The 25,753-nt window shown below is 33.3% G+C and overlaps 3 protein-coding genes across 4 annotated transcripts; 2 read left to right on the plus strand and 1 right to left on the minus strand.

Moving 5' to 3' along the window:
- The first annotated feature begins 12,269 nt into the window (after window positions 1-12,269).
- LOC131605992 (uncharacterized) lies at window positions 12,270-13,913 on the plus strand. Its single transcript, XM_058878279.1, has 3 exons — window positions 12,270-12,436; window positions 12,607-13,567; window positions 13,866-13,913. The coding sequence occupies exons 1-3, from the start codon at window positions 12,270-12,272 to the stop codon at window positions 13,911-13,913; spliced, it is 1,176 nt and encodes a 391-aa protein (XP_058734262.1).
- Window positions 13,914-15,173: 1,260 nt separating this feature from the next.
- LOC131605993 (protein MAIN-LIKE 2-like) lies at window positions 15,174-15,919 on the minus strand. Its single transcript, XM_058878281.1, has 2 exons — window positions 15,695-15,919; window positions 15,174-15,599 (listed from the first exon to the last, which is right to left on the minus strand). The coding sequence occupies exons 1-2, from the start codon at window positions 15,917-15,919 to the stop codon at window positions 15,174-15,176; spliced, it is 651 nt and encodes a 216-aa protein (XP_058734264.1).
- A 3,912-nt stretch (window positions 15,920-19,831) lies between these two features.
- LOC131608174 (uncharacterized) lies at window positions 19,832-21,963 on the plus strand. Of its 2 annotated transcripts, none has more exons than XM_058880102.1 (3): window positions 19,832-20,768; window positions 20,867-21,027; window positions 21,617-21,963. In XM_058880102.1, exons 1-3 carry the CDS (start codon window positions 20,178-20,180, stop codon window positions 21,693-21,695), a joined length of 831 nt encoding a protein of 276 aa, XP_058736085.1. In that variant the 5' UTR covers window positions 19,832-20,177; the 3' UTR covers window positions 21,696-21,963. The 2 variants fall into 2 exon arrangements, with proteins under 2 accessions (XP_058736085.1, XP_058736086.1); XM_058880103.1 differs by having other exon boundaries at window positions 20,927-21,027.
- Window positions 21,964-25,753: the final 3,790 nt, after the last annotated feature.

The following is a 25,753-nucleotide window of genomic DNA, read 5'->3' on the forward strand; positions in this document are numbered from 1 at the left end:
TGTGTTTGTTCCTTCCATGTTGAATTTGGCTCTATTTTTCTCTCTATCTTTTTTCCCTATACTTCTACTAAGAAACCCAGAAGAGAAAATAGTGCATAAATTTAGTCACTGAGGTGAGATTACAGAAATTATAAATTTAGTGACAAAGAAAAGTAATCTGTAATTTTATCTTGCTATTGAGGTGAGATTACAGAAGGCATTGAAATTGAAATAGCAAAAGGCATTGAAATTGAAATAGCATAATCTATCATGAGAAGTTTAAGAGAAAGAGGTGTCGACTATACTACTTACTAGTGTAATTAAACTCTGGTTAAGTACTGTACTTATTTCTCTATATTAATGAAGAAAATAAGACAATTAATCTTTAAATCTCTAAAAGCATTTATTTAATCACATGCTTATATGAATAACACATGTTTATAAAAAAATTAGTTATTAATAAATATTAAAAAATTTGATATATAAATAAATATTAATATGAATAACATTAGTTGCGAGGGTTGTTAAAAAAATTAGAGAAAGATATTTTGATTTAATAAAAATGCCTTTCACTTTTAGTAATAAAAAAGATATTTTAATTTAAGCAAATAGATCATTTTTATTATATTTTATTTCAATAGATCATTTTATATTCACGTAAATTGAATCATAAAATTTTATAAGATTTTATATAAACTAAAATTAATAATAAAAATCTACATATAAAATTTAAAATAAAATCCCGAATAATAAGTTTATTCGAATTAATTTGTAAATTGAAAAATAAAGAAATTGATAAGTTTTCTTTCATTTCAATGTTATTCATAATTAATAAAAAATATATACCAGTTTTATATTAATTTAAAGCAAATAGAATATAATTCAATTTAAAAAAAAAGTGAAATTTGTTTAAAAATAACAACTATTTTTTATTTATAATAATTAATTTTTAAAAAATAACATTTTGAATCAGATTTTTTATTAAAAAATATAGAGAATTACAAATATGTGAGTTAGTTAAAATAAGTGATAGAATTTTTTTTTTTATAAGAGTAAGATATTATGATTTTCTAAAATAGAATTTAATTATTATAAAAAAAGATGGAACTATTTTAATAAATATGATAGTAGCTTTAAAAGAGTAATATAACCATTAGATCAAAACAAAATCAAGGGTTAATAAATGGTGTATTTTTGGTGTAATTTGATCTCTCCTCTAAAACAATTAAATAATTATAAAATAATTGTAAATAATATTTTCATGAGATTAGTAATTCAAATTAATATTATTAAACACAATTATAAATAATAATACACTGGCACAAATAAATAGTTACAAGAGGTAATAGTTTGTTACACAATATGTGATTGTTTGTTTTTCCCTTGCTCTCATTAACCATATACAACCAACCATTCAAATAGATTTTTGAGATAATAATTAAAAAGATTAAATTATCCTTGAAAATTAACTTAAACAATCTAATATTTTTCGAATTACATGCATCTTCTAAATCTTGATATTTTCCTCTTTAGCATATATGATTTGATTTAATCCCAAATTCTTTAAAGTAATGTTGATGAATGGAAGTCACTCTTGGTCTTTCACACAAAATTTGGTTTTTTTGTAGTGTATTTTTCAAACATGAAGATTTGTGTGAAAGATCCTGAATGACATCAATTTCTCAATATCACTTTGAAGAATTTGTGGCATTTGATGAAATTCTATAGGCAAAAGAGGAAGTTAAGATTTACAAGATAGATGCAATTCGAAAAAATATTAGATCATATAAGTTAATCTTTTTATTTTTTATCTCAAAAATATATTTAAATGAATGCAAGTTCAATGAGGGGTTAGTGAAACAAACAATCACATATGATATAACAAACTCAATTACAACATCAACAACATAAATAACATAAACAACATTTATCAACAACATACATACCTTTAATTTGTTGAAAGTATAATTCTTTGTGTCAGATTTAGATTTAAAATAGATAAGATTTGTTTTAGATTTAGATATATTTGATTTAAGTCTAAAATAGAATATATTTGATTTAGTTCCAAAATAGGTATTTTGGGCTTTTATAGTTTTGGGCTCTGGCTTAGGGAGAAAGCTAACTTAAATCTATAAATATGGAGTAACCCTTATTTTGTATTCATTCATTCATTCATTCACAGTATTTAGTATTTACAGTTGCAAGTGAATAATAAAGTTTTCCACAGTTTGTAGGCATAGAGTTACTATGCAGAAAATCATTGTCTTCTTTCTTTCTTTCACTTTTCATATTTTCATCGTTATTGTGATAGAAATTCATCATAGATTTTGGTGGATTTCCAACATCTGGTATCAAGAGCTTCGGTTAATCGATTCAAGCGAAAAAACGATCAAGAAAGAAGAAGAATTCATGATGGCGGTGAATTATGGGAATGAGAATTATCCAGCGAGTCTTCCAATTCTAAAAGTAGATAACAATGAAAATTGGTGTAAGCGGATGAAGGTTTTATTCAATTGTCAAGGTCTTTGGGATTTTGTAAATGATGGAATAGAACCGCTTGGAGAAGGCGCTTCAGAAGAAGAAAAGCAAGAACATGAAGAGAAAAAGAAGAAGAATTATAAAGCACTCTTTATAATCCATCAATGTCCGAGTCCATACAATTTCGAAAAGATTGGTGATTGTGAATCTGCAAAAGAAGCGTGGGAGATTCTTGCAAAGTCTTTTGGAGGTGCAGAAAAGGTGAAAGAGGTGAGGTTACAAACTCATAAAAGATCTTATGAATTGCTTCGGATGGAAGATTCCGAAAGCATAACATATTTCTTTACTAGGGTTACAAAACTAGTAAATCAAATCAAGGTATGTGGAGAAGTGTTAACAACAAGAGCTATTGTTTCGAAGATTCTAAGATCTTTGGCCCCTAAGTTCGACCACGTGGTGGTGACTATAGAAGAGGGAAAAGATTTGTCGAAACTGACAAAAGAAGAGCTTCTAGGGACGCTTGAATCTCATGAACAAAGAATGACTGAGAGAGTTGCAGGCAAGTCGAAGAGTGATGTGGCTTTGCAGGCACAGTCAGCAAAAAAACCAAAAGCAAAGGAAAATGGTTCGACAAAGTTAGAGGTGGCTACAACAATTCGAATGGTAGAGAAAACCAGAACGAAGGAAACACGTCGAATCAAAGAAGACCATACCAAGGCAACCAAAGAGGTGGTGTTGCAAATAAAGGAAGAGGTGGTGGTCGAAAACCTGACAAGAGTCACATTCAGTGTTACAATTGTCAAAAGTATGGTCATTACTCTAGTGATTGTCCAGAAAAGAAAAGGAATCAAGAAAGTGATGCAAAGCTTGCAAAGTGTGAAGAGAAGAGATGATGGTTACAACAAAAGATGAAGAAAAATTCAAGGATCAATGGTACTTGGATTCAGGATGCTCATCATACATGTCTGGAAGGAAAGATTGGTTTGTCAACATGAAACCCTCAACGAAGAACAAGGTGAAATTTGCAAATGACAATACCCTAGCAGCTGAAGATATTAGTGATGTTATGATTACGAGGAAAGATGAGAAAATGTTAGTAATTTCGAATGTGTTGTACATACCAGGCATGAAGAGCAACTTGCTCAGCATAAGGCAGTTGGTTGAAAGGAATTACAAAGTGACAGTCGAAGACAAGATGATGAGAGTCATCGACGCAAGAGGAAGGTTAATCTTGAAGGCTCCAATGTCTCAAAATAGAACCTTCAAGATTGAACTTGATGTGATGGAGCATTAATGCCTTGCAACTGCAGCTAGCAGAGATGAATGAATATGACATTATCGACTTGGCCATCTCAACTTCGAAGACATAAGAGATATGAAGAGAAGAAATATGGTTTCAGGATTACCAGAAATCAACATTCCAAACGAGATATGTGAGGAATGTGTGCAATCGAAGCAGCACAAGAACAACTTCAGCAAAGATGCAAGAAGCAAGTCGAAGGCAGTCCTTGAAGTTATATACTCTGATGTATGTAGACCAATCTAGGTTGATTCGATGGGAGGTAACAAGTACTTTGTCACATTCATAGATGATTTCAGTCGAAAACTGTGGACTTACCTGATCAAGAAGAAAAGTGAAGTGATCGAGGTATTTTCCAAGTTTAAATCTATGGTCGAAAGACAAAGTGGTCAAAAGCTCAAAGTTTTGAGAACTGATGGTGGTGGAGAGTATGTGTCGAAAGACTTCGATGCATTGTGTTCGAAAGAAGGGATTATGCATGAGGTGGTGCCACCCTACACTCCACAACAGAATGGGACTGCAGAAAGGAAGAATTGAACCATCATGTGAAAACCTATTTACATAGCTTTGAATAAACTCAAGTGGACCTCTCCTCGAGTATAAGTCCCGAGCCCCTGTGTATACAAATGGATCATGCTTACAGGTATATTTCCTTCATAAACTCCATTATATACACACACCTTGTCATATATATATGCTTATTCATAACCTGTTCATGTTTGTTCATGTTTGTTCATACTTGTTCATGTTTGTTCATATATGTGATATGTGTGCTTGTTCAACTTAGTATAACACTAGGTTCCCCATAGCCTCCTATTGGGCTTCGTGCAAAGAATTCCCACTAGTTTAGGTTAGGACATAGAGTATGGTTTCCCGGTGAAATCGCTCTAAGAGCTCAAACCAACTATACCATGCCTCCCCTTGGGATTTGTACAAACGAGTAACCCTCCCATAGCCTCCTCTTGGGCTTACAATGCAAGGACCCTGGATTGTCCCTCCCATAGCCTCCTCTTGGGCTTACAATGCAAGGACCCTCTGATAGCCTCCTCTTGGGCTTCGTACAAGGACCCACAAGCTTCTTATAAGCATCCCCAATATCCAACACAAATACCCTAGGAGATTAGACATTTATCATCTCTATGATAGGAGTATCTCTTCTATATCATCACAAACAATCAATCAATCAATCAATCAACTTAACTTTTTTGCCACAAGGCTGGCTAATCAATCAAACCCTTTTTGCCACCATACTGGCTGATTAATCAAAGTTTTTGTCACAAGGCTGACTTCATTGAAACTTTTGCCACAAGGCTGGCTGATTAATCAAAACTTTTTGTCACAAGGCTGACTTCATTGAAAGTTTTTGCCACAAGGCTGGCTAAAAAACATCTTTATCATTCTAAGCACCATAAGTGGCACAGCCCCGGGCTTATAATGAAAAGATTTTCAAACAAAAAAAACAAACAGATGTATGTGATGATATAGATTAGATACATCGAACATTTAGATGACATTTGTCTCTTATCCTTTGCTTCCACTAGCATAAGTGGGAACTACGATTGCTCTGACTTTCTCAACATCCCTTTGAGAATACGTAGGCACAAGGTCTTACTCCTTGGCGAGCAAAACTTCTCTCTCAAACCATTCAAACCTTAGCACCCGTAGACCCCGAGCTACAGATGCTCTGATTCCCTCTAGGGGATATGTATGCAGAGGATCGCGATGATCTTTGCGAGCATAATCAAACAAACACCTTAGTCTCCCACCTATTTCACAACAGAACCTCCACCATAGCATAGAATGAAACAAACACAAAAAAGAAACCTATAGAGTACTATAGATACGTTGGGTGCTAATACCTTCCCTTCGTATAACCAACCCTCTTACCCAAGATCTCCCCCCACTTTTAGGTTATTGCAGCTTTTTTCCTTTTCCTACTTTGGAAATAATGAAAAGTTTGGTCGGAACAAAGAAAAATCATTTTTATGGGCACTCGAGCCCAAAGAAGGCATCAGGTGTCTCATCCCACAAAAAAAGAGGAACAAACGATTTTTCGCTCGCGACAGGAATAATTAATCTGCAGTTGGAATTACGATAGTCGATGATAAGCAAGGACCGAATCAGTAAATTGTTGCTTCAACTTATTTAAATAATCACTTTTGTTAATCACTTTTTCTTAATCGAACACCAAAATAAACCCCATATTTGTTTCAATTGGTTAATAATAATACAAGAATCCTTGAGAGACGATTCAAGTCATTATCGCTATATTACGTTTGAAAAACTACTCGTTTTGATCTGCGCGCGACAACAGATCAATTTGACACCACAAGCCGGTTGGATTACTCTTCGAAGCGAATAAAATTCCTGAACTTGAAAATACTTGCTGGAAACAAATTGCAGGAAAGGAAAGAACAGGGAAAATAAAGTATCCTAAGGAAAATTCTGAAGGTTTTGAATAAAACTAAAGTTGATATAGTCTACCCGATGTGAGGAAACTATATATTTTTGGGATGGGAAAGGAATCGTCACGAAGAATGCCGGAAACTGGAATTTGAATGATTAATTGTTTGAAAGGGTAAATTGCATAAAAAAACTTCGGAACCGAGTACGATCTGCCTTCAAGTGTTTATATAGTGAGAGGATGTAACTTCCTTCCTTAAAGTGATGAGCGATCGTCTCAACGAATCTGGTGACTTGTGCAAAAACTAAGGAAGAAAGGGTGAGATGTGCGTCCTTTTTTCTCTCTATTCCGTTGGAGACGTGCGTCTCAAGTAATATTCAAATTAGAGACGTGGGTCTCCTTCTTTTGGGCCGGAGACAAGGGTCTCCGTCTTGGTATGAGATGTGGGTCTCAATGGATGGAGACGTGGATCTGCAAGTTGTTGGGCTTGGGAGACATGCGTCTCTGGCCCTTTTCTTCAAACTTTTTCTTGCAATGAGACGTGCGTTTCTGGGGGTGTGGAAAGTGGAGACGGCCGTCTCCTTGTGTAAGGTAGATGGGCCTCTCCTTTTCTTTTCCTAGCGCAACCCATTTAAATATTTTCTTCTTTTCTCACCCCTTGTTCTCCTTTTAGCACCTTTATATCAAATAATCATCAATTCTTAATTGATTTTTCTTCTTTTCTTAATTGATTGGGTATTTGTACAAATTTCATGAAACAAACAAAAATACCCGTGTAATACTAAAATAATGTAAAATAATAAGGTAAAATGCTAAATTAATTCATGTAAATCAAGGTAAATATACTACACATTTGCATGTTATCAAATTACTCCAGAAGAATGTTGGTCGGGTTTTAAATGAAGATTGAGTCATCTAAAAGTGTTTGGATCTATAGCATATATGTATGTGCCAGATCAGTTAAGAGGAAAACTTGATGACAAGTCGAATCAGATGATCCTAGTGGGATATCATTCGACATGAGGTTACAAGTTGTTCGACCCAGTGAATAAGTAGATTGTGATCAACAGGGGCATGATCATAGATGAGCTTAATGAGTGGGATTAGACTGAAAATGTCAAGAAATATTCAGTGAGAATCCTACTTGTAGAACAAGAAAACCCAAGTCGAAAGAGAAGTTCGACGAGAGGAAGTCAGAGATCAACCGGGTACAAGCAGACCTCAAAGAACAAGACACATGCCTGCAAGATTGCAAGATTGTGTGATTACATCAGATAATGAAGGGGAACTTGTACATTATGATTTCTATACAGATGTCAAACCAGTCAATGCAACTGAAGCATTGAAGGATTTGAAGTGGGTGAAAGCAATGAATGAATAAGTGAAGTCCATCAAAGACAACAACACTTGGTCACTTGTCGAATTGCCTCAAGGAAAAAAGGCAATTTATGTCAAATGGGTATACAAAGTGAAGATGAATCCCAAAGGGGAAGTAACTCGACACAAAGCAAGGCTCGTGGCGAAAGGATTTCTTCAAAAGGAAGGAATTGACTTCGATGAGGTATTTGCACCTATTGCTAAAATCGAGACAATCAGGTTGGTTGTTGGTCTTGCAGAAATAAACAATTGGCACATATGTCAGATGGACGTGAAGTATGCATTCCTGAATAGATCCTTAGACGAAAAAGTCTATGTTACACAACCAATTAGGTTTTTGAAGCATGGCGAAGAAAGAAAGGTGTACAGATTGCATAAAGCTCTGTATAGATTGAAGCAAGCTCCAAGAGCTTGGAATAAGAAAATTGATAGTTTTCTAAGGGAGAAGGAATTTGTGAAGTGCAAAAATGAACATGGAGTATATGTAAGAAGAAGCAATAATGAATTGCTTATACTGTGTCTCTATGTCGATGACTTGTTGATAACAGGCAGCTGAAAAAGTGAGATCGAAGACTTCAAAGTGGATCTCAACAAGGAATTCAAAATGTCTGATCTGGGTGACATTTCATACTTCCTTGGAATTGAATCCTATAAAAGCAATAGAAGTTTGATGATGCATCAAAGAAGATATGCAAGTGAAATTCTCAAGATATTTGAGATGGAAGAATGCAACTCGACTTCGACACCTGCAGAACCAAGACTGCAACTATCGAAAGATTCTGAAGAAGATGATGTCGACCCAACCCAATACAGAAGACTTATAGGGTCACTAAGATGCCTTTGTCATACAAGGCCTGACTTAGTATACAGTGTAGGTATGGTAAGTAGATTCATGCAGAAGCCAAAGGTATCACACCTAGCATCAACGAAGAGGATACTAAGGTATCTGAAATGAGCTCTCGACTATGGAATTTTATTTCCAGCAACTGAAAAAGGAAAAGAATGCAAGTTATTTAGATACTCTGATTCAAGTTGGTGTAGTGATGCTGAGGATCGAAAATCTACAGCAGGATATGTGTTTATGTTAGGTGGTGCACGAGTTGCTTGGAATTCGAGAAAGGAATCAGTAGTGGCGTTATCATCGTGCGAACTAGAGTATATAGCTGCCTCTCTTTGTGCATGTCAAAAAAAATGGATGGTGAACTTGGTCAAAGAGATAACATGTAAAGATCATGGAGACATTACCATGAAGATCGACAGCATGCCAGCTATCAACCTGGCGAAGAATCTGATAGCACATGGTCGAAGCAAGCACATCGAAATGAGGTTCTACTATCTTCGAGAGCAGGAGGTACTAGATGGGAAGATGAACTTGGGGTAGACAAAAACCAGTATTTCCGAATTCTCTTCAATTTCCCGCATTAACCTACTTGTCTTTACAATCCTTCACCTTTCGATGCACTACTGATGATGGCTATGCTGACCCCTTTTCCGTATTTCAAAGTTTGAATACTTTGATTATTGAATGTTGTTCACTTTATAATGAAAAAACCCGTGTTGAAGACAAATTAATTCCTGATTCATGGAAGATTGATTTCCCTTATTTACATAATTTGAAGTTATTGGAAATAGAAATACATGAATTTTCATCTCTACCCGATGGAATAGAAGACTTTTTGCTTCAAAATGCACCGTCAGCAAAGAAAGTCATTTTCCCAGGGTAAATACTCTTGAGGACAATTGTTTAATTTAGCTTTTTGTTTTTGTTTTTTCTGTTTCCCTTATTCTCTCTTGTTATAACTTAGTATTAGTGCTGTTTGGGTCGACTTTTGGAAGGACCAAAAGCAATTTTAGAGGTGTAGAATCATCCAAACCTCTAAAATTGATTCTACTTGAAGCTATAATTTGTAGCTTCTACCTCAATAATTTATTCTGTGTGATATTTATATTGAAATTAATTATTCAACTCACTTTTATATAAATGTATCTAAACATAAATCAATTATGCTTAAATCAATTATGATAGAATTCATTCTATCAAACTCAATTCTATTAGAATTAATTTTGTCTATCTGCATGCTCTATAGTTAGAATTGAAATTAAATGGATGTTGATGTTTATAAAACTTTTTTTATTGATATCAGCTTTATTTTCGGTCTGATTTACAACATATATTGCCTCTATATTTTACAGACCTACTTTGAAGGATTTATGCAATGAAGCGCGGATCAATAAAGCAAAAACACGTCGAAAATAACTCGACACTGACACGACGACACTGATAATAATTCAAAAAAATAAATAAATTAAACGTAATTTCAAATGTCAGTGCATGTGTCTGACTCAGGCATGGTCAGTGCTACATAGGATTTTATGTCCAAGAGATCGAAATAAGCATGGATACATTGTTTTTTTTCTTCTTTCAAGAGATCAGACGTGTATGCGGTGACTAAGGCAATTTTTCCGAGAGATGTTTCCATAGCATTATTAAGACTTATTTATTTTTCCTGCAACTTATTTATATATTTCTAGCATTTTTGTTTCATGTGTTTGTTCCTTCCATGTTGAATTTGGCTCTATTTTTTCCCCCTATACTTCTACTAAGAAACCCGGAAGAGAAAATAGTGCATAAATTTAGTGAAAGGTATGTGAGAAAGAAAAGAAACCAATAATTTTATCTTGCCATTGAGGTGAGATTATAGAAGGCATTAAAATAGCAAAAACTATCATGAGATCCTTAAGAGAAAGAGGTGTCGACTAGACTACTTTTTAGTGTAATTAAACTCTAGGTAAGTACTGTACTTATTTCTCTATATTAATGAGAAAATAAATCACATGCCTAGGAAAGGTTTATTCCTAAGTCTAAATAATATAAAAGGTTTATTACCAAGTCTAAACAATAGAAATTCAATAGAAAAGAAAACTGATAAGAAAGATGCATCTATATTGTAGTTTCATAACTCAATAAATGTTCTCTTGGAGTGAACATTCTTGGTCACTTCCTATTAAGATAAGGTTTCTCATCCGAAGTCTTTGCTGCTGTTAAAGGATTTGTTTTGCTACAGCCATATTCCTGAGGCCTTAGCTTTGTGATTAGGAAGCTTCTTTGTGAAAATTCTCATATCCTTTCTTTCAGATGAACGAATTAGATTGAACCATTGTACAATTTTCAGCTCCTGGCAAGGAGCTATTCTTTCCCTCCACTCAATTGGAGTAGAATATATAGATTTTTTTTCCAGCCTGCCACACCCGTAGAATTATATTCCAACAATGCCACGGCTAAAATAATCCAAAAATGCCACACTTTTAGGACGAAAAATTTACCTTGTACCCCTACTTTCTGCTCTGTACCCCTACAATTTTTCAAAAATATCAATATTGCCGTTATTTGTTTTTAACCATTTAACCATTTTACTTTTTACTATTCAGAAAAAACTACTGATTTTCGGACCCCACGCATGCGTTCCGGAAAAGATTCCATAAGAAATACGGTATGCAAATTTACGAACCGGAACACTCTGCAAAAAGAAATCCGGTTTTGAAAAAAATACATACCGGATCAGATTATTAAACTGATCCGGTTAACGTTTTCCAAACCTGAAAACTTTCACAATGTTATCCGATTCCAGTATGCACCGGATCAGTTTTTTTAAGTTTTCCGGAAAACATGAACCGAATTAGTTTTTGAAAGTTATCCGGAATTAATTTTTTTCTTTTTTTTTTCTTTTCAGGTATGGAAAATCCGCACCAAATTTGCCCATAAAACGATAACTTTGTAGATATCACATATGTATTCGTAACTGGTCAGAGGTTCAGAATGCAAGAGGAGGTTATAAGTTGGATTAAGAAGGTCGGTATTTGAAATAATATAACTATAATTATCAAGCGATCAGACACCTCTGAATCAGGCATAAGAGGAAGGAGTGATAAAATAATTTTTGGTTGCGATAGAGGTGGAAATACAAAGATAAAAGTGGAACTCAAAGTGCGACTAAGAGATGTGGTTGTCCATTCAAAATTAGGTCGACTCCGACAAAAGATGGATCTGGATGGAAGGTTGATGTAAAATGCGGAACTCATAATCATGGATTACCAGATAGATTAGAAGGACATGCGTTTATTGGTAGGTTGACTGAAGAAGATATGCAACATGTTGCTGATTTGACAAAGAGACATGTATCACCTAGACACATATTGATTTTATTGCAAGAGCGGGATCCTGAGAATGTTACTCGGATCACGCAAATATACAAGCATAAGAGTGTGATAGGAAAGGAAATAAGAGGCCCAAGGAGTGAGATACAACATCTACTCAAGCTTATAGATGATACGGGTTATGTCTACTGGAGTAGAAAAAAAGATGACTCGGAAGTTGTGAGAGATATTTTTTGGACGCATCCACATTCGGTAAAGTTGCTGAATATATTTCCCATTGTGTTAGTTATGGACATCACTTACAAGACAAATAAATATAGACAACCTCTGTTTGAAATTGTTGGCGTGACATCGACCGAGTTGACATTTGCTATTGGATTTGCTTATATGGAGTGTGAGCAGACGGAGAATTTTTGTTGGGTGTTAGATAAGCTGAAGCAATTGTTTGTTCAGAAAGATTTGTGTCCACAAGTGATTTTAACTGATAGAGATCTTGCTTTGATGAAAACGGTTGAAATTGTGTTTCCTACATCGATTAATTTGCTATGTTGATTTCACATTAACAAAAATGTTGGGATGAGATGCAAGCAAACTGTTGAGAAAGACATGCAAGAGTCGATAGACAAATTGTGGACGAATGTTGTATGGGCAAGTGATGAGGTTGAGTATGGTGAACGGTTGAAACTACTTGAAGAAACATGTTTTTCATGTAGTGAATTTGTTGATTATGTGAAAGATACATGGTTGATACCCACCGACATAGATTTGTTGGCGCATGGATAAACCGAGTACTTCACTTGAGTAACACCACGACAAACCGGTATGAAAAATCTATTTTACTAATAATTTTTATGAAATATTTATTTTATTCATTTTTATGCAATATTTATTTTAACCTTTTGCCTATTTGTAGGATTGAGTCTGCACATTGGAAATTAAAGCAAATGTTAGAAAATAGTATGGGTGACATGGTCAAATGTTGGGAAGGTATGAATGGAAACATGAAGTTACAAATAAACAACATCCGAACTTCTCTTCAAAAAAGTTTTTATGAGGTTGAACACGCACACATAAGTCCATTTTATGGTAACTTGCATGGCTTTGTTAGTAGGGCTGCTTTGAGGCACATTGTTAAAGAGTTTACAAGAGTTGATTATGTTGGAACGGAAAGGCAAATATATGGTTGTGTTATGAGAACAACTTATGGGTTACCTTGTGCTTGCGAGTTAGCGAGGTACATTATTGGTGGTGTACCGATACCGATAGATTATGTTCATATTCATTGGAGACAACTTAGTATGGAAGGTGAGTTATCGGCGGATGGGGATGATGGATCAGAGGTTGATATGAGTGGTGCCATGGATGAGTTGTGGAGAAGATTTAGATCCCTAGATGTCGTTGAAAAAAGAGCATTAAAAAGTAGAGTTTGTGAAATTACTTTTCCTACCACATCTTCAATGCTACCACCACCAGAAAGAATAAAAACTAAAGGAGGTGTGAAGAAGAAAGGGACAAAACCCGTTGACTATGATGTTTATAGAGACCCTTCACAGCATGAGTATGTTGACCAAGCATCTCAATCTTCACAGAGGCAATCTCGACCATCACAGACTTCGAAGAAGAAGTCACAATCCAAGAAGAAATCACAACCAACCGAGGTAGTGGACTATATTCCTCAGTTTCCTCATCATATTAGGCCATTTATTCAAGAGGTGGTAGATGTTAAAAAAGATGGTAACTGTGGATTTAGAGTTATTGCATCACTACAGGGGTATGGTGAGGATGGTTGGTCAATTGTCCGTAGAGAATTGGATATGGAAATAAGGGACAAGAAGAGTTTGTATATGACTTTATTTGGGGACCGTTTCCAAGAGGTGAGAAATGGGTTGATGATAGAGGTCACTGGATTTAAACAAAAGAGAATGGATGACACTTCTAAATATGGGTTATTTGATAGCTAACCGCTATAATGTCATTTTGGTTCATTTAGGTAACCCATGCTTTACCTTTTTTCCTATGACATCCTCAGTTTCATTAACGCCAAATATTTTCTACATTGGTTTTGTCAACAATGCCCATTATGTTCAAGTATTTTTTGTATCCTTACATTATTTCATTATATGATTTAATTATATGGTTTATCATGGTTATTGACGTTTTATTTTTTTCCAGGTAAACATGAAGGAGGGGTTCCTGTTACCACCTGTCACAGTTGACTGAAGAAGTATCGCAATCAAGCTGCAACATCTTGGATGTTAGGATTTGCGAAGCGTCTTCAGCATTGGCTACATCTTTCACCTGTTTTATCACCTCATATTACTTTAGCATGACTGATTTACCATTATTGTACTATTTGTATGTTTTATCATGACAGATCACTTTAGCATGACTGATTTACCATTATTGTACTATTTGTATGTTTTATCACGATAAATCACTTTAGCATGACTGATTTACCATTATTATACTATTTGTCTGTTTTATTATGACAGATCACTTTACCATTATTGTACTAAGATCTGAGAAATTAACAAAAACAACACAACAATAGATAGATCTGAGAAATTAACAAAAACAACACAATAATAGATAGATCTGAGAAATTAACAAAAACAACACAACAATAGATAGATCTGAGAAATTAACAAAAACAACACAACAATAGATAGATCTGAGAAATTAACAAAAACAACACAACAATAGATAGATCTAAGAAATCACAACCACCAAAACAATCTTCTTGGGTCCATGCATCATGTTTATTACATCTCTGTCTGTTTTGACCTCCTCCAACCTATAACGGTGTCCTCCGGTTTCGAAACTCGTCTGAAATCTTCTTCTCTTGATTCTTCTAATTTCTTCTCCGGGTTGTATTTCTCCCTCTAACCATAACTTCAACTCTCTTTTCAGATGCTCCATGGTATAGATGTGCCAAAACTTCATTTCAATTGGAGGTTTTGTGGCCGAGAAAAAAACATGACCATCTTTTTTATTAATGTTTTCTGGGAACCATTCTCTTGGCCTAAGGTGCTCGGTTGACATGGAGAAAGAAGTTGAGTTAAAGTGTGAAGAATAGTGAGTTAAAGTTTGAATAATGAAGCAAAATAGATGTTTTATTTATAGAACAGTCGGTGCAATCTGAACCGTTAAAAGTGTCGGTGCAATCTGGACCATTCAAAATATAATTATATCTAAAAAATTAATTAATATATAAAAGTACAAAAGTCACATACATAATTCACATACAAAAGTCACATACATAAGTAATAAAAATAATACAACACATCAATCCTCCTCCCCCCCTCTCGAGAATGCGTAACGCCGCAAACAAATCAGAAAACTCCATATCATCTGGTTCAGCACCATGTTGTTGGAGATAACGATGAATGTAGTCGGAGACCCGTCTAATTTTAGGATCAGATGGAACTTCATCATACGTAGGAACTGGAATCTCTCTACGAGCATCAACTGGAGGCGCAATCAATATAGGATGTGAAACCCTATAATACCAATCCAAATACCATAATAAGCACCTCTACAGTCATGAACGTGGCTAGCTGCATCACCACGTCGCACTCCTAAATAATCAACAACCAGCTCAACAACATCACAGTCAGTGACATGATGGGGTATCCAGAAACTCCCTCCAACTGGCAAATGTAGAAGACAAGATACATCATCTAAGGTGATGGTCATCTCACCCAATAGCATGTGAAACGAAGATGTCTCTGAATGCCACCTCTCTACAAATACTGATACAAGATTCGGATCAATCGCTAGTAAGCTGGTATGTTGTAAAGCGGCAAGACCCGAATCTCTCACAAGATCCTCTATCTGTCTAGGGAGCTGAGTAAGAACCATCTTTCTATGCTTCTTCCCATGTGAAGCCACTTTCAGACATTTTTTCTCTTGAAAACAAATTACAAATCAAATTAGAAATTTAAAATTACACTTTTAAAAATATATAATTTATTCAATATAGATGAACGTCTTTTACTTACCTCTCCATACCATAAAAATCTGCCCACATGACTCGGATACAGATAAAGAAGAGAAGTATCTGTAGGGCCTCCGGGATACTGATCAGGCTGTTGCACAACAATTGGCACTGGCTCAGGTTCTGCCTGCTCGGGTTCCGGCTCGTGTGCTGGGACGGATGAGGAAGATCCAGCTCTCAAACGGCTGGAAAATGGAAGTCTACCGTCTGGAAGAAGTCTTCGAGGCATCCTAAAAAAAAACAAATAATTAATTTGAAAAAAAATCAAACCGGATCATCTTGGAAAAGTTATCCGGGTTACAACTTTCCAGCGCCACCGGATCAGCCTGGAAAAGTTATCCGGATTGAAAACATGTACACCAGAAAAGATATTGTAAGTGATCCGGTATGTTTTCTTAAAAATCTTCCGGATGAGGAACAAAATGTAATCCGGTTGATGATATTCTTCACCGGATCAGAATTTCGGTTTATTGTCATTTATGTTTTTGTTTTTGTGATTATATATTAATAAAAATTATGATTGAAATTAGAGTGAAGACTCATTTTGATCGCTCACAAAAACTGCGGAGTCCAAATTAATCCCTGTGAAAAAAATTCATATTTAATCCTTTACAAAATTAAACCGGTACATATTAGTCCATTTGTTAATATTTTTCAAACTGGTTTATTTTTTATTTTTTAACTGTGACTGTACTGCCACGTGTATTACTTATGTCACATATATTATTTACAAAAGAGACATTTAGGTTCTTATATTAATTTTTTGGGATAATTTGGTCCCTAACAAAAAAAACCCTATTTAATCTCTTACAAAATTTAATTGGACCATATTAGTCCCTTATATTCAATCATACTACAATTACATTAAAACTATAGAGCAAAAATTCTAGATTACCATTATCACATACATTATAGATATATCATCAAATTCAAAATATTATAGTATCATCAAATTTTAAAATATTGTACCAACAAATAGAATTTCAAAATCCAAAACATATAGTATCATCAAATTAAAATCAACAAAACAAACAAAGTGCCATAAAATTATGGAGACAAAACTAAATAAAGTAGAAGAAAACTTTATGGCATGAATCTAGGAGTAGTAGGTGGCATAAATCTAGGAGTAGTAGGTCCAATTTATTGAGGTTGAGATTACCGTGAAGGGCAAAATGGAAGTGTTGGTGATCAGGTCGATGAAGTCCCAACTGTTGAAGGACGTGCAATGAAAAATGGTGATGACATCCTAATTAAAGGAGGTGATGGTCTAACAGAAGGATGTGATGATGACCTAATAGGAGAAGATCTTACAACTGGTGGTAGTATGATTGAACATATGGGACTAATATGGTCCAATTAAATTTTGTAAGGATTTAATAGGGTTTTTTTTGTTAGGGACCAAATTGTCCCAAAATATTAATGTAAGGACCTAAATGTCTCTCTTGTAAATAATACATGTGGCATAAGTAATACACATGACAATACAGTCACAGTTAAAAAATAGAAAATAAACCAGATTGAAAAATATTAACAAAGGGACTAATATGTCCCGTTTTAATTTTGTAAGGGATAAAATAGAGACTTTTTTCAAAGGGATTAATTTGGACTCTCCAGTTTTTGTGAGGGATCAAAATGGGTCTTTACTCTTGAAATTAAATTAAAATAATTAATGTTTAAATATTGTTTTAATTTTTTTTTAATTTGAAAATTTATTTGAAAAATTATTTTTCACTTAAAATGACAAATTTTGGTGAAAAAAGTGGAATTTTTTTTCTATTTCTAAATCATATAAACCAAGTCTCTATTTATAGACAAAAAAAATGTTGAATTTTGGTGGAAATAAAATAAAAAATAAAAAATAGATTTATTATAAAATAATTGTCCCAAATAATTATGATTAAATAAAAATCTAAATAATCAAAACAACCAATAAAATTTTACAAAATATATGATGTGGTCTCACTTTCTTCTCATTCAACATGTTGAATATATTCAACACCAATTAATCCACATCATATTCAACATTCCATTCAACATATATTGCAAGCATTCAACTATTGAAAAAATTATTTAACACCCCATAGTAAGTGGTCTTACACATATACATTTTTGCAAATGCCATTTTCACCACCACTAGAGAAAAAAGTAGAAAGGAAAAACTAATGTGAAATAATATTTGGGCTGCTAAATAAAAACCAATTTTAGAAATTATCAGTTAACACAGATTCATCATAACATGCCTTGTGATTTGATTTTGAAGAAAAATGCGTGCTAGTGGAAACTAAGTTCATAGCATATCGTCTATGAACATTTTCAAACATCAAACCTGATTCTATTGAAGAGTTCTTAAATCTTAACTACTGCTGTGATGAAATGTCAATTTCCTTTAACATAGTAAAGGCACGGCTAGCAGACAAGGATGCTGAAGCATCGATATACCAAAGTTGTTAGGGCGGGAGGAGGAAGTTGCGTAGAAAAGGTACATTTAATGCTATAACCCATAGTCACATGGTTCGTGATTTGTTTCGGTACATGATATGAATTCGGTTACGCGGTACATAATTATTAAAGAATAGTCGGTCCCCCCCCCCCCCCCCCCCCCCCCCCCCCCCCCCCCCCCCCCCCCCCCCCCCCCCCCCCGAGCCCATAACAACAGTTGCAACCGGATGCAACAAGTTGACCATGCTCAACCTATCATATTACAATAGAATGACAGTTAGTATATGAAGTCATTATATTTATGCATACTAATAGGAGATGATGAGCTAACAACAGTTGCAACCGGATGCAACAAGTTGACCATGCTCAACCTATCATATTACAATAGAATGACAGTTAGTATATGAAGTCATTATACCAAGATTGGAACTCGCCCAAGATTTAACTGCAGTCATTCAATCATGGAAAGATCTATTGCTCCTCTATTACAACTAGACTTGTAAATAAGAACATAGGGATTCCATATAATAAATTATATATTTTGCCTCTAAACCAAAAGGTTGAAATAATTGTATATGCCTTAAACACTTGTTTCTTTGCACCAATTATGTAATCTATCTTATTCATAGCAAAAATTACAAACACATATACTTAAGCAGATTTGTCTAACTAAAAAAACAATTTTAAAAGAATAAAATCTCTTTTAAAGTTGCTCTTTTCGACACTCAAATGTAACCTAATTAATCAAATCAAATAAAATTATTAACATATTTAACATCACCGGTAATTAATCAAGAAATCTCAAATCTAATTCAATAAAGAAAATCCTAAGTCAACATAAATCTCCTACCATAAACTCTCAGATTTGAAGCAAAATTCAATTGGAATTCCTTGCAGAAACAAAACAGCAAAACTGGTAAAAAAAACAGGTTAACACAATATTTTTATCGAAAAACTTACTACACTAGAAAATTGAACAACAATTAAAAGATTTCTTTCATTGATCATTCCCTGTCGCTCAGAAACGCAAACACTGATAACTGACTTAAATCGTTCGCGAGACCGAAACTGATCGGAGAAGAAAGCGACTGAGAGAGAAATTGGGATTAACCGCGAACCAGAAAGCTTGAGAGAAACAGAAAAAATCGATAAAATTTGAGAGAAGAAGAAAAATTCGATAAAGCTTTAAAGAATGTTATTGTAATTTAACTAAAAAGCTTGAGAAAATAAAACTTACATTTAACGAAAAAGTAAGACTAATGCAATAGTTAAAACATTACCCGCAATTGATTTTAGAACATTTAATCAATCAGTTATTTTTTGGAATTTCACCAGTAAGAAATTTAATTTAGCCCTTAACCTATAAATTAACAAAAAAATAATAATAATGAAAATATTATAAATTAAATTAAATCAAATCTCAAAGATTAAATTTGAAAATATAAATGTCAAAGTGATTATTTTATAATTTTTATTTATTTATAAAAAACAGTATATAATGAATTAAGGATCCAAGAAAAGAAGTACTTTTAGGTTAAACACTTATCAATCCCAAAACGCAGAAGCCTTTGTCTTGCTCCAGTTTCTGCCATCGTCCTTAGCCCCGCCGCTCTGTTGACCTTCGTGAAGCCGTCGGTCTATATTTCTCCTAAGTTTGGTTGTTTTTGAGTTGCAGGACAATGAAAACAAGAAGGAGAATGAAAACAAGGAGACGATATTATGGTAAAGACAGAATCAGTTGTCTACCTGATTGTCTTTTACTTCATATTTTGTCCAATTTGGAAGCGAAGCAAGCTGTTCAAATATCCATCCTCTCCACTAGATGGAAGGATCTCTGGAAAAATATTTCCGTTCTTTCTTTGAGTAGAAACTTTCGAAACTTTCAATCTTTAGAAAGTTTCGCCACATTCGTTTCTCAATTTTTCTCTTCTCGCGATGACAAAACCTCTCTGCAAGCTCTCACTTTTGAGTGCACTCACTATTTTGACCCTAACCTGCTCAAAAGGATCATAAAATACTTGTTTTCACACAACATCCAACACTTGGATATGAAAGTGGCTTGCAGTCTTGAACACTTTCCACTATGTACCAACTCTTCATATCATACTTTAACCTCTCTTAAACTTATTTCATGGGAAGAAGTGCAACAATGGGGTAGACAAAAACCAGTATTTCCGAATTCTCTTCAATTTCCCGCATTAACCTACTTGTCTTTACAATCCTTCACCTTTCGATGCACTACTGATGATGGCTATGCTGACCCCTTTTCCGTATTTCAAAGTTTGAATACTTTGATTATTGAATGCTGTTCACTTTATAATGAAAAAACCCGTGTTGAAGACAACCTATTCATATCAAGTGTCTCACTTGTTAATTTAACAATAGTATTGCCTGCCAATTACAAGTCTTATAAATTGAAGTTATCTACCCCAAATCTTTTTAGCTTTGATTTTACTGGTCATCCATTTCAGAATTTATGTGGGCATCATAACATTAGCAATACCAATTTCTCTTATATTAAACACGTAAAGATTCATTTACCATTCCACAAAGTCACAAATTTTCCTTCAATTCTATTCAATTGGCTTGTTGAGCTTGACCTTATGGAATCATTGGCAATCTCTTCAGAGACTCTTGAGGTACTTTAATTTGGTTTACTTAAAATTTAGTGCTTTCATTTTTTTTGAATATGCTTGTCTAAATTGATCTTAATTCACCTTCATTCTTCATTGCTTAGATTCTCAAATTAATTCCTGATTCATGGAAGATTGATTTCCCTTATTTACATAATTTGAAGTTATTGGAAATAGAAATACATGAATTTTCATCTCTACCCGATGGAACAGAAGACTTTTTACTTCAAAATGCACCGTCAGCAAAGAAAGTCATTTTCCCAGGGTAAATACTCTTGAGGACAATTGTTTAATTTAGCTTTTTGTTTTTGTTTTTTCTGTTTCCCTTACTCTCTCTTGTTATAACTTGTTATAACTTAGTATTAGTGCTGTTTGGTTTGACTTTTGAAAGGACCAAAAGCAATTTTAGGTTGATTCTACTTGAAGGTAGAATTTGTAGTTTCTACATTGTGTGTGATATTTATATTGAAATTAATTGTTCAACTCACTTTTACATTAGTTTATCCAAACATAAAAGCATCCAGTGGAATGGACCCCGTCTAAGGACGTATTCGGAGAATATCGGGTTTGATTCCCAGATTGAAACAAGTCCTTGGCTAGGGTAAACTTCTGCACCCGAGCCGGATTAGTGGCCCATCAATGTGGGTCGAACTGGTGCGAAAGCAAAAAAAACCAATTTTTATAGAATTAATTCTATCAAACTCAATTCTATTAGAATTAATTATGTCTATTGCCATGCTCTATAGTTAGAATTGAAATTAAATGGAAGTTGATTTTTATAAAACTTTTTTTTATTGATATCATCTTTATTTTCGGTCTGATTTACAACATATATTGCCTCTATATTTTTACAGGCCTACTTTGAAGGATTTAATATGCAATGACTCATGGATCAATGAAGCAAAAACACGCCGAAAACAATCTCGACACTGACACGACGACACTGATAATAATTCAAAAAAATGAATAAATTAAACGTAAGTTTAAATGTCAGTGCATGTGTACTCAGACTTGTGCTACATAGGATTTTATGTCCAAGAGATTGAAAGGGTGTATGCAGTGACTAAGGCAATTTTTCAGAGAGATATGTTTCCATAGCATAGCATTATTAAGACTTATTTATTTTCTCTGCAACTTACTGAATTATTGTTTTTATTTTGTTTGTCAAGAAGATTTATATATTTCTAACATTTTTGTGTCATGTGTTTGTTCCTTCCATGTTGAATTTGGCTCTATTTTTCTCTCTATCTTTTTTCCCTATACTTCTACTAAGAAACCCAGAAGAGAAAATAGTGCATAAATTTAGTCACTGAGGTGAGATTACAGAAATTATAAATTTAGTGACAAAGAAAAGTAATCTGTAATTTTATCTTGCTATTGAGGTGAGATTACAGAAGGCATTGAAATTGAAATAGCAAAAGGCATTGAAATTGAAATAGCATAATCTATCATGAGAAGTTTAAGAGAAAGAGGTGTCGACTATACTACTTACTAGTGTAATTAAACTCTGGTTAAGTACTGTACTTATTTCTCTATATTAATGAAGAAAATAAGACAATTAATCTTTAAATCTCTAAAAGCATTTATTTAATCACATGCTTATATGAATAACACATGTTTATAAAAAAATTAGTTATTAATAAATATTAAAAAATTTGATATATAAATAAATATTAATATGAATAACATTAGTTGCGAGGGTTGTTAAAAAAATTAGAGAAAGATATTTTGATTTAATAAAAATGCCTTTCACTTTTAGTAATAAAAAAGATATTTTAATTTAAGCAAATAGATCATTTTTATTATATTTTATTTCAATAGATCATTTTATATTCACGTAAATTGAATCATAAAATTTTATAAGATTTTATATAAACTAAAATTAATAATAAAAATCTACATATAAAATTTAAAATAAAATCCCGAATAATAAGTTTATTCGAATTAATTTGTAAATTGAAAAATAAAGAAATTGATAAGTTTTCTTTCATTTCAATGTTATTCATAATTAATAAAAAATATATACCAGTTTTATATTAATTTAAAGCAAATAGAATATAATTCAATTTAAAAAAAAAGTGAAATTTGTTTAAAAATAACAACTATTTTTTATTTATAATAATTAATTTTTAAAAAATAACATTTTGAATCAGATTTTTTATTAAAAAATATAGAGAATTACAAATATGTGAGTTAGTTAAAATAAGTGATAGAATTTTTTTTTTTATAAGAGTAAGATATTATGATTTTCTAAAATAGAATTTAATTATTATAAAAAAAGATGGAACTATTTTAATAAATATGATAGTAGCTTTAAAAGAGTAATATAACCATTAGATCAAAACAAAATCAAGGGTTAATAAATGGTGTATTTTTGGTGTAATTTGATCTCTCCTCTAAAACAATTAAATAATTATAAAATAATTGTAAATAATATTTTCATGAGATTAGTAATTCAAATTAATATTATTAAACACAATTATAAATAATAATACACTGGCACAAATAAATAGTTACAAGAGGTAATAGTTTGTTACACAATATGTGATTGTTTGTTTTTCCCTTGCTTTCATTAACCATATACAACCAACCATTCAAATAGATTTTTGAGATAATAATTAAAAAGATTAAATTATCCTTGAAAATTAACTTAAACAATCTAATATTTTTCGAATTACATGCATCTTCTAAATCTTGATATTTTCCTCTTTAGCATATATGATTTGATTTAATCCCAAATTCTTTAAAGTAATGTTGATGAATGGAAGTCACTCTTGGTCTTTCACACAAAATTTGGTTTTTTTGTAGTGTATTTTTCAAACATGAAGATTTGTGTGAAAGATCCTGAATGACATCAATTTCTCAATATCACTTTGAAGAATTTGTGGCATTTGATGAAATTCTATAGGCAAAAGAGGAAGTTAAGATTTACAAGATAGATGCAATTCGAAAAAATATTAGATCATATAAGTTAATCTTTTTATTTTTTATCTCAAAAATATATTTAAATGAATGCAAGTTCAATGAGGGGTTAGTGAAACAAACAATCACATATGATATAACAAACTCAATTACAACATCAACAACATAAATAACATAAACAACATTTATCAACAACATACATACCTTTAATTTGTTGAAAGTATAATTCTTTGTGTCAGATTTAGATTTAAAATAGATAAGATTTGTTTTAGATTTAGATATATTTGATTTAAGTCTAAAATAGAATATATTTGATTTAGTTCCAAAATAGGTATTTTGGGCTTTTATAGTTTTGGGCTCTGGCTTAGGGAGAAAGCTAACTTAAATCTATAAATATGGAGTAACCCTTATTTTGTATTCATTCATTCACAGTATTTAGTATTTACAGTTGCAAGTGAATAATAAAGTTTTCCACAGTTTGTAGGCATAGAGTTACTATGCAGAAAATCATTGTCTTCTTTCTTTCTTTCACTTTTCATATTTTCATCGTTATTGTGATAGAAATTCATCATAGATTTTGGTGGATTTCCAACATCTGGTATCAAGAGCTTCGGTTAATCGATTCAAGCGAAAAAACGATCAAGAAAGAAGAAGAATTCATGATGGCGGTGAATTATGGGAATGAGAATTATCCAGCGAGTCTTCCAATTCTAAAAGTAGATAACAATGAAAATTGGTGTAAGCGGATGAAGGTTTTATTCAATTGTCAAGGTCTTTGGGATTTTGTAAATGATGGAATAGAACCGCTTGGAGAAGGCGCTTCAGAAGAAGAAAAGCAAGAACATGAAGAGAAAAAGAAGAAGAATTATAAAGCACTCTTTATAATCCATCAATGTCCGAGTCCATACAATTTCGAAAAGATTGGTGATTGTGAATCTGCAAAAGAAGCGTGGGAGATTCTTGCAAAGTCTTTTGGAGGTGCAGAAAAGGTGAAAGAGGTGAGGTTACAAACTCATAAAAGATCTTATGAATTGCTTCGGATGGAAGATTCCGAAAGCATAACATATTTCTTTACTAGGGTTACAAAACTAGTAAATCAAATCAAGGTATGTGGAGAAGTGTTAACAACAAGAGCTATTGTTTCGAAGATTCTAAGATCTTTGGCCCCTAAGTTCGACCACGTGGTGGTGACTATAGAAGAGGGAAAAGATTTGTCGAAACTGACAAAAGAAGAGCTTCTAGGGACGCTTGAATCTCATGAACAAAGAATGACTGAGAGAGTTGCAGGCAAGTCGAAGAGTGATGTGGCTTTGCAGGCACAGTCAGCAAAAAAACCAAAAGCAAAGGAAAATGGTTCGACAAAGTTAGAGGTGGCTACAACAATTCGAATGGTAGAGAAAACCAGAACGAAGGAAACACGTCGAATCAAAGAAGACCATACCAAGGCAACCAAAGAGGTGGTGTTGCAAATAAAGGAAGAGGTGGTGGTCGAAAACCTGACAAGAGTCACATTCAGTGTTACAATTGTCAAAAGTATGGTCATTACTCTAGTGATTGTCCAGAAAAGAAAAGGAATCAAGAAAGTGATGCAAAGCTTGCAAAGTGTGAAGAGAAGAGATGATGGTTACAACAAAAGATGAAGAAAAATTCAAGGATCAATGGTACTTGGATTCAGGATGCTCATCATACATGTCTGGAAGGAAAGATTGGTTTGTCAACATGAAACCCTCAACGAAGAACAAGGTGAAATTTGCAAATGACAATACCCTAGCAGCTGAAGATATTAGTGATGTTATGATTACGAGGAAAGATGAGAAAATGTTAGTAATTTCGAATGTGTTGTACATACCAGGCATGAAGAGCAACTTGCTCAGCATAAGGCAGTTGGTTGAAAGGAATTACAAAGTGACAGTCGAAGACAAGATGATGAGAGTCATCGACGCAAGAGGAAGGTTAATCTTGAAGGCTCCAATGTCTCAAAATAGAACCTTCAAGATTGAACTTGATGTGATGGAGCATTAATGCCTTGCAACTGCAGCTAGCAGAGATGAATGAATATGACATTATCG

This window comes from Vicia villosa, linkage group LG5 (assembly GCF_029867415.1).
Source record: "Vicia villosa cultivar HV-30 ecotype Madison, WI linkage group LG5, Vvil1.0, whole genome shotgun sequence".
NCBI lineage: Eukaryota > Viridiplantae > Streptophyta > Magnoliopsida > Fabales > Fabaceae > Vicia > Vicia villosa.

Coding starts and splice junctions, on each gene's coding strand:
- LOC131608174 (XM_058880102.1), top strand. CDS start 20,178: ATGAAAGTGGCTTGCAGTCTTGAACACTTTCCACTATGTACCAACTCT. Junction 20,769..20,866: donor TCTCTTCAGAGACTCTTGAG/GTACTTTAATTT, acceptor TTCATTGCTTAG/ATTCTCAAATTAATTCCTGA. Junction 21,028..21,616: donor AAGAAAGTCATTTTCCCAGG/GTAAATACTCTT, acceptor ATATTTTTACAG/GCCTACTTTGAAGGATTTAA.
- LOC131605993 (XM_058878281.1), bottom strand. CDS start 15,919: ATGCCTCGAAGACTTCTTCCAGACGGTAGACTTCCATTTTCCAGCCGT. Junction 15,600..15,694: donor GATTTTTATGGTATGGAGAG/GTAAGTAAAAGA, acceptor TGTTTTCAAGAG/AAAAAATGTCTGAAAGTGGC.
- LOC131605992 (XM_058878279.1), top strand. CDS start 12,270: ATGAGATGCAAGCAAACTGTTGAGAAAGACATGCAAGAGTCGATAGAC. Junction 12,437..12,606: donor GATTATGTGAAAGATACATG/GTTGATACCCAC, acceptor GCCTATTTGTAG/GATTGAGTCTGCACATTGGA. Junction 13,568..13,865: donor TTGGGGACCGTTTCCAAGAG/GTGAGAAATGGG, acceptor ATTTTTTTCCAG/GTAAACATGAAGGAGGGGTT.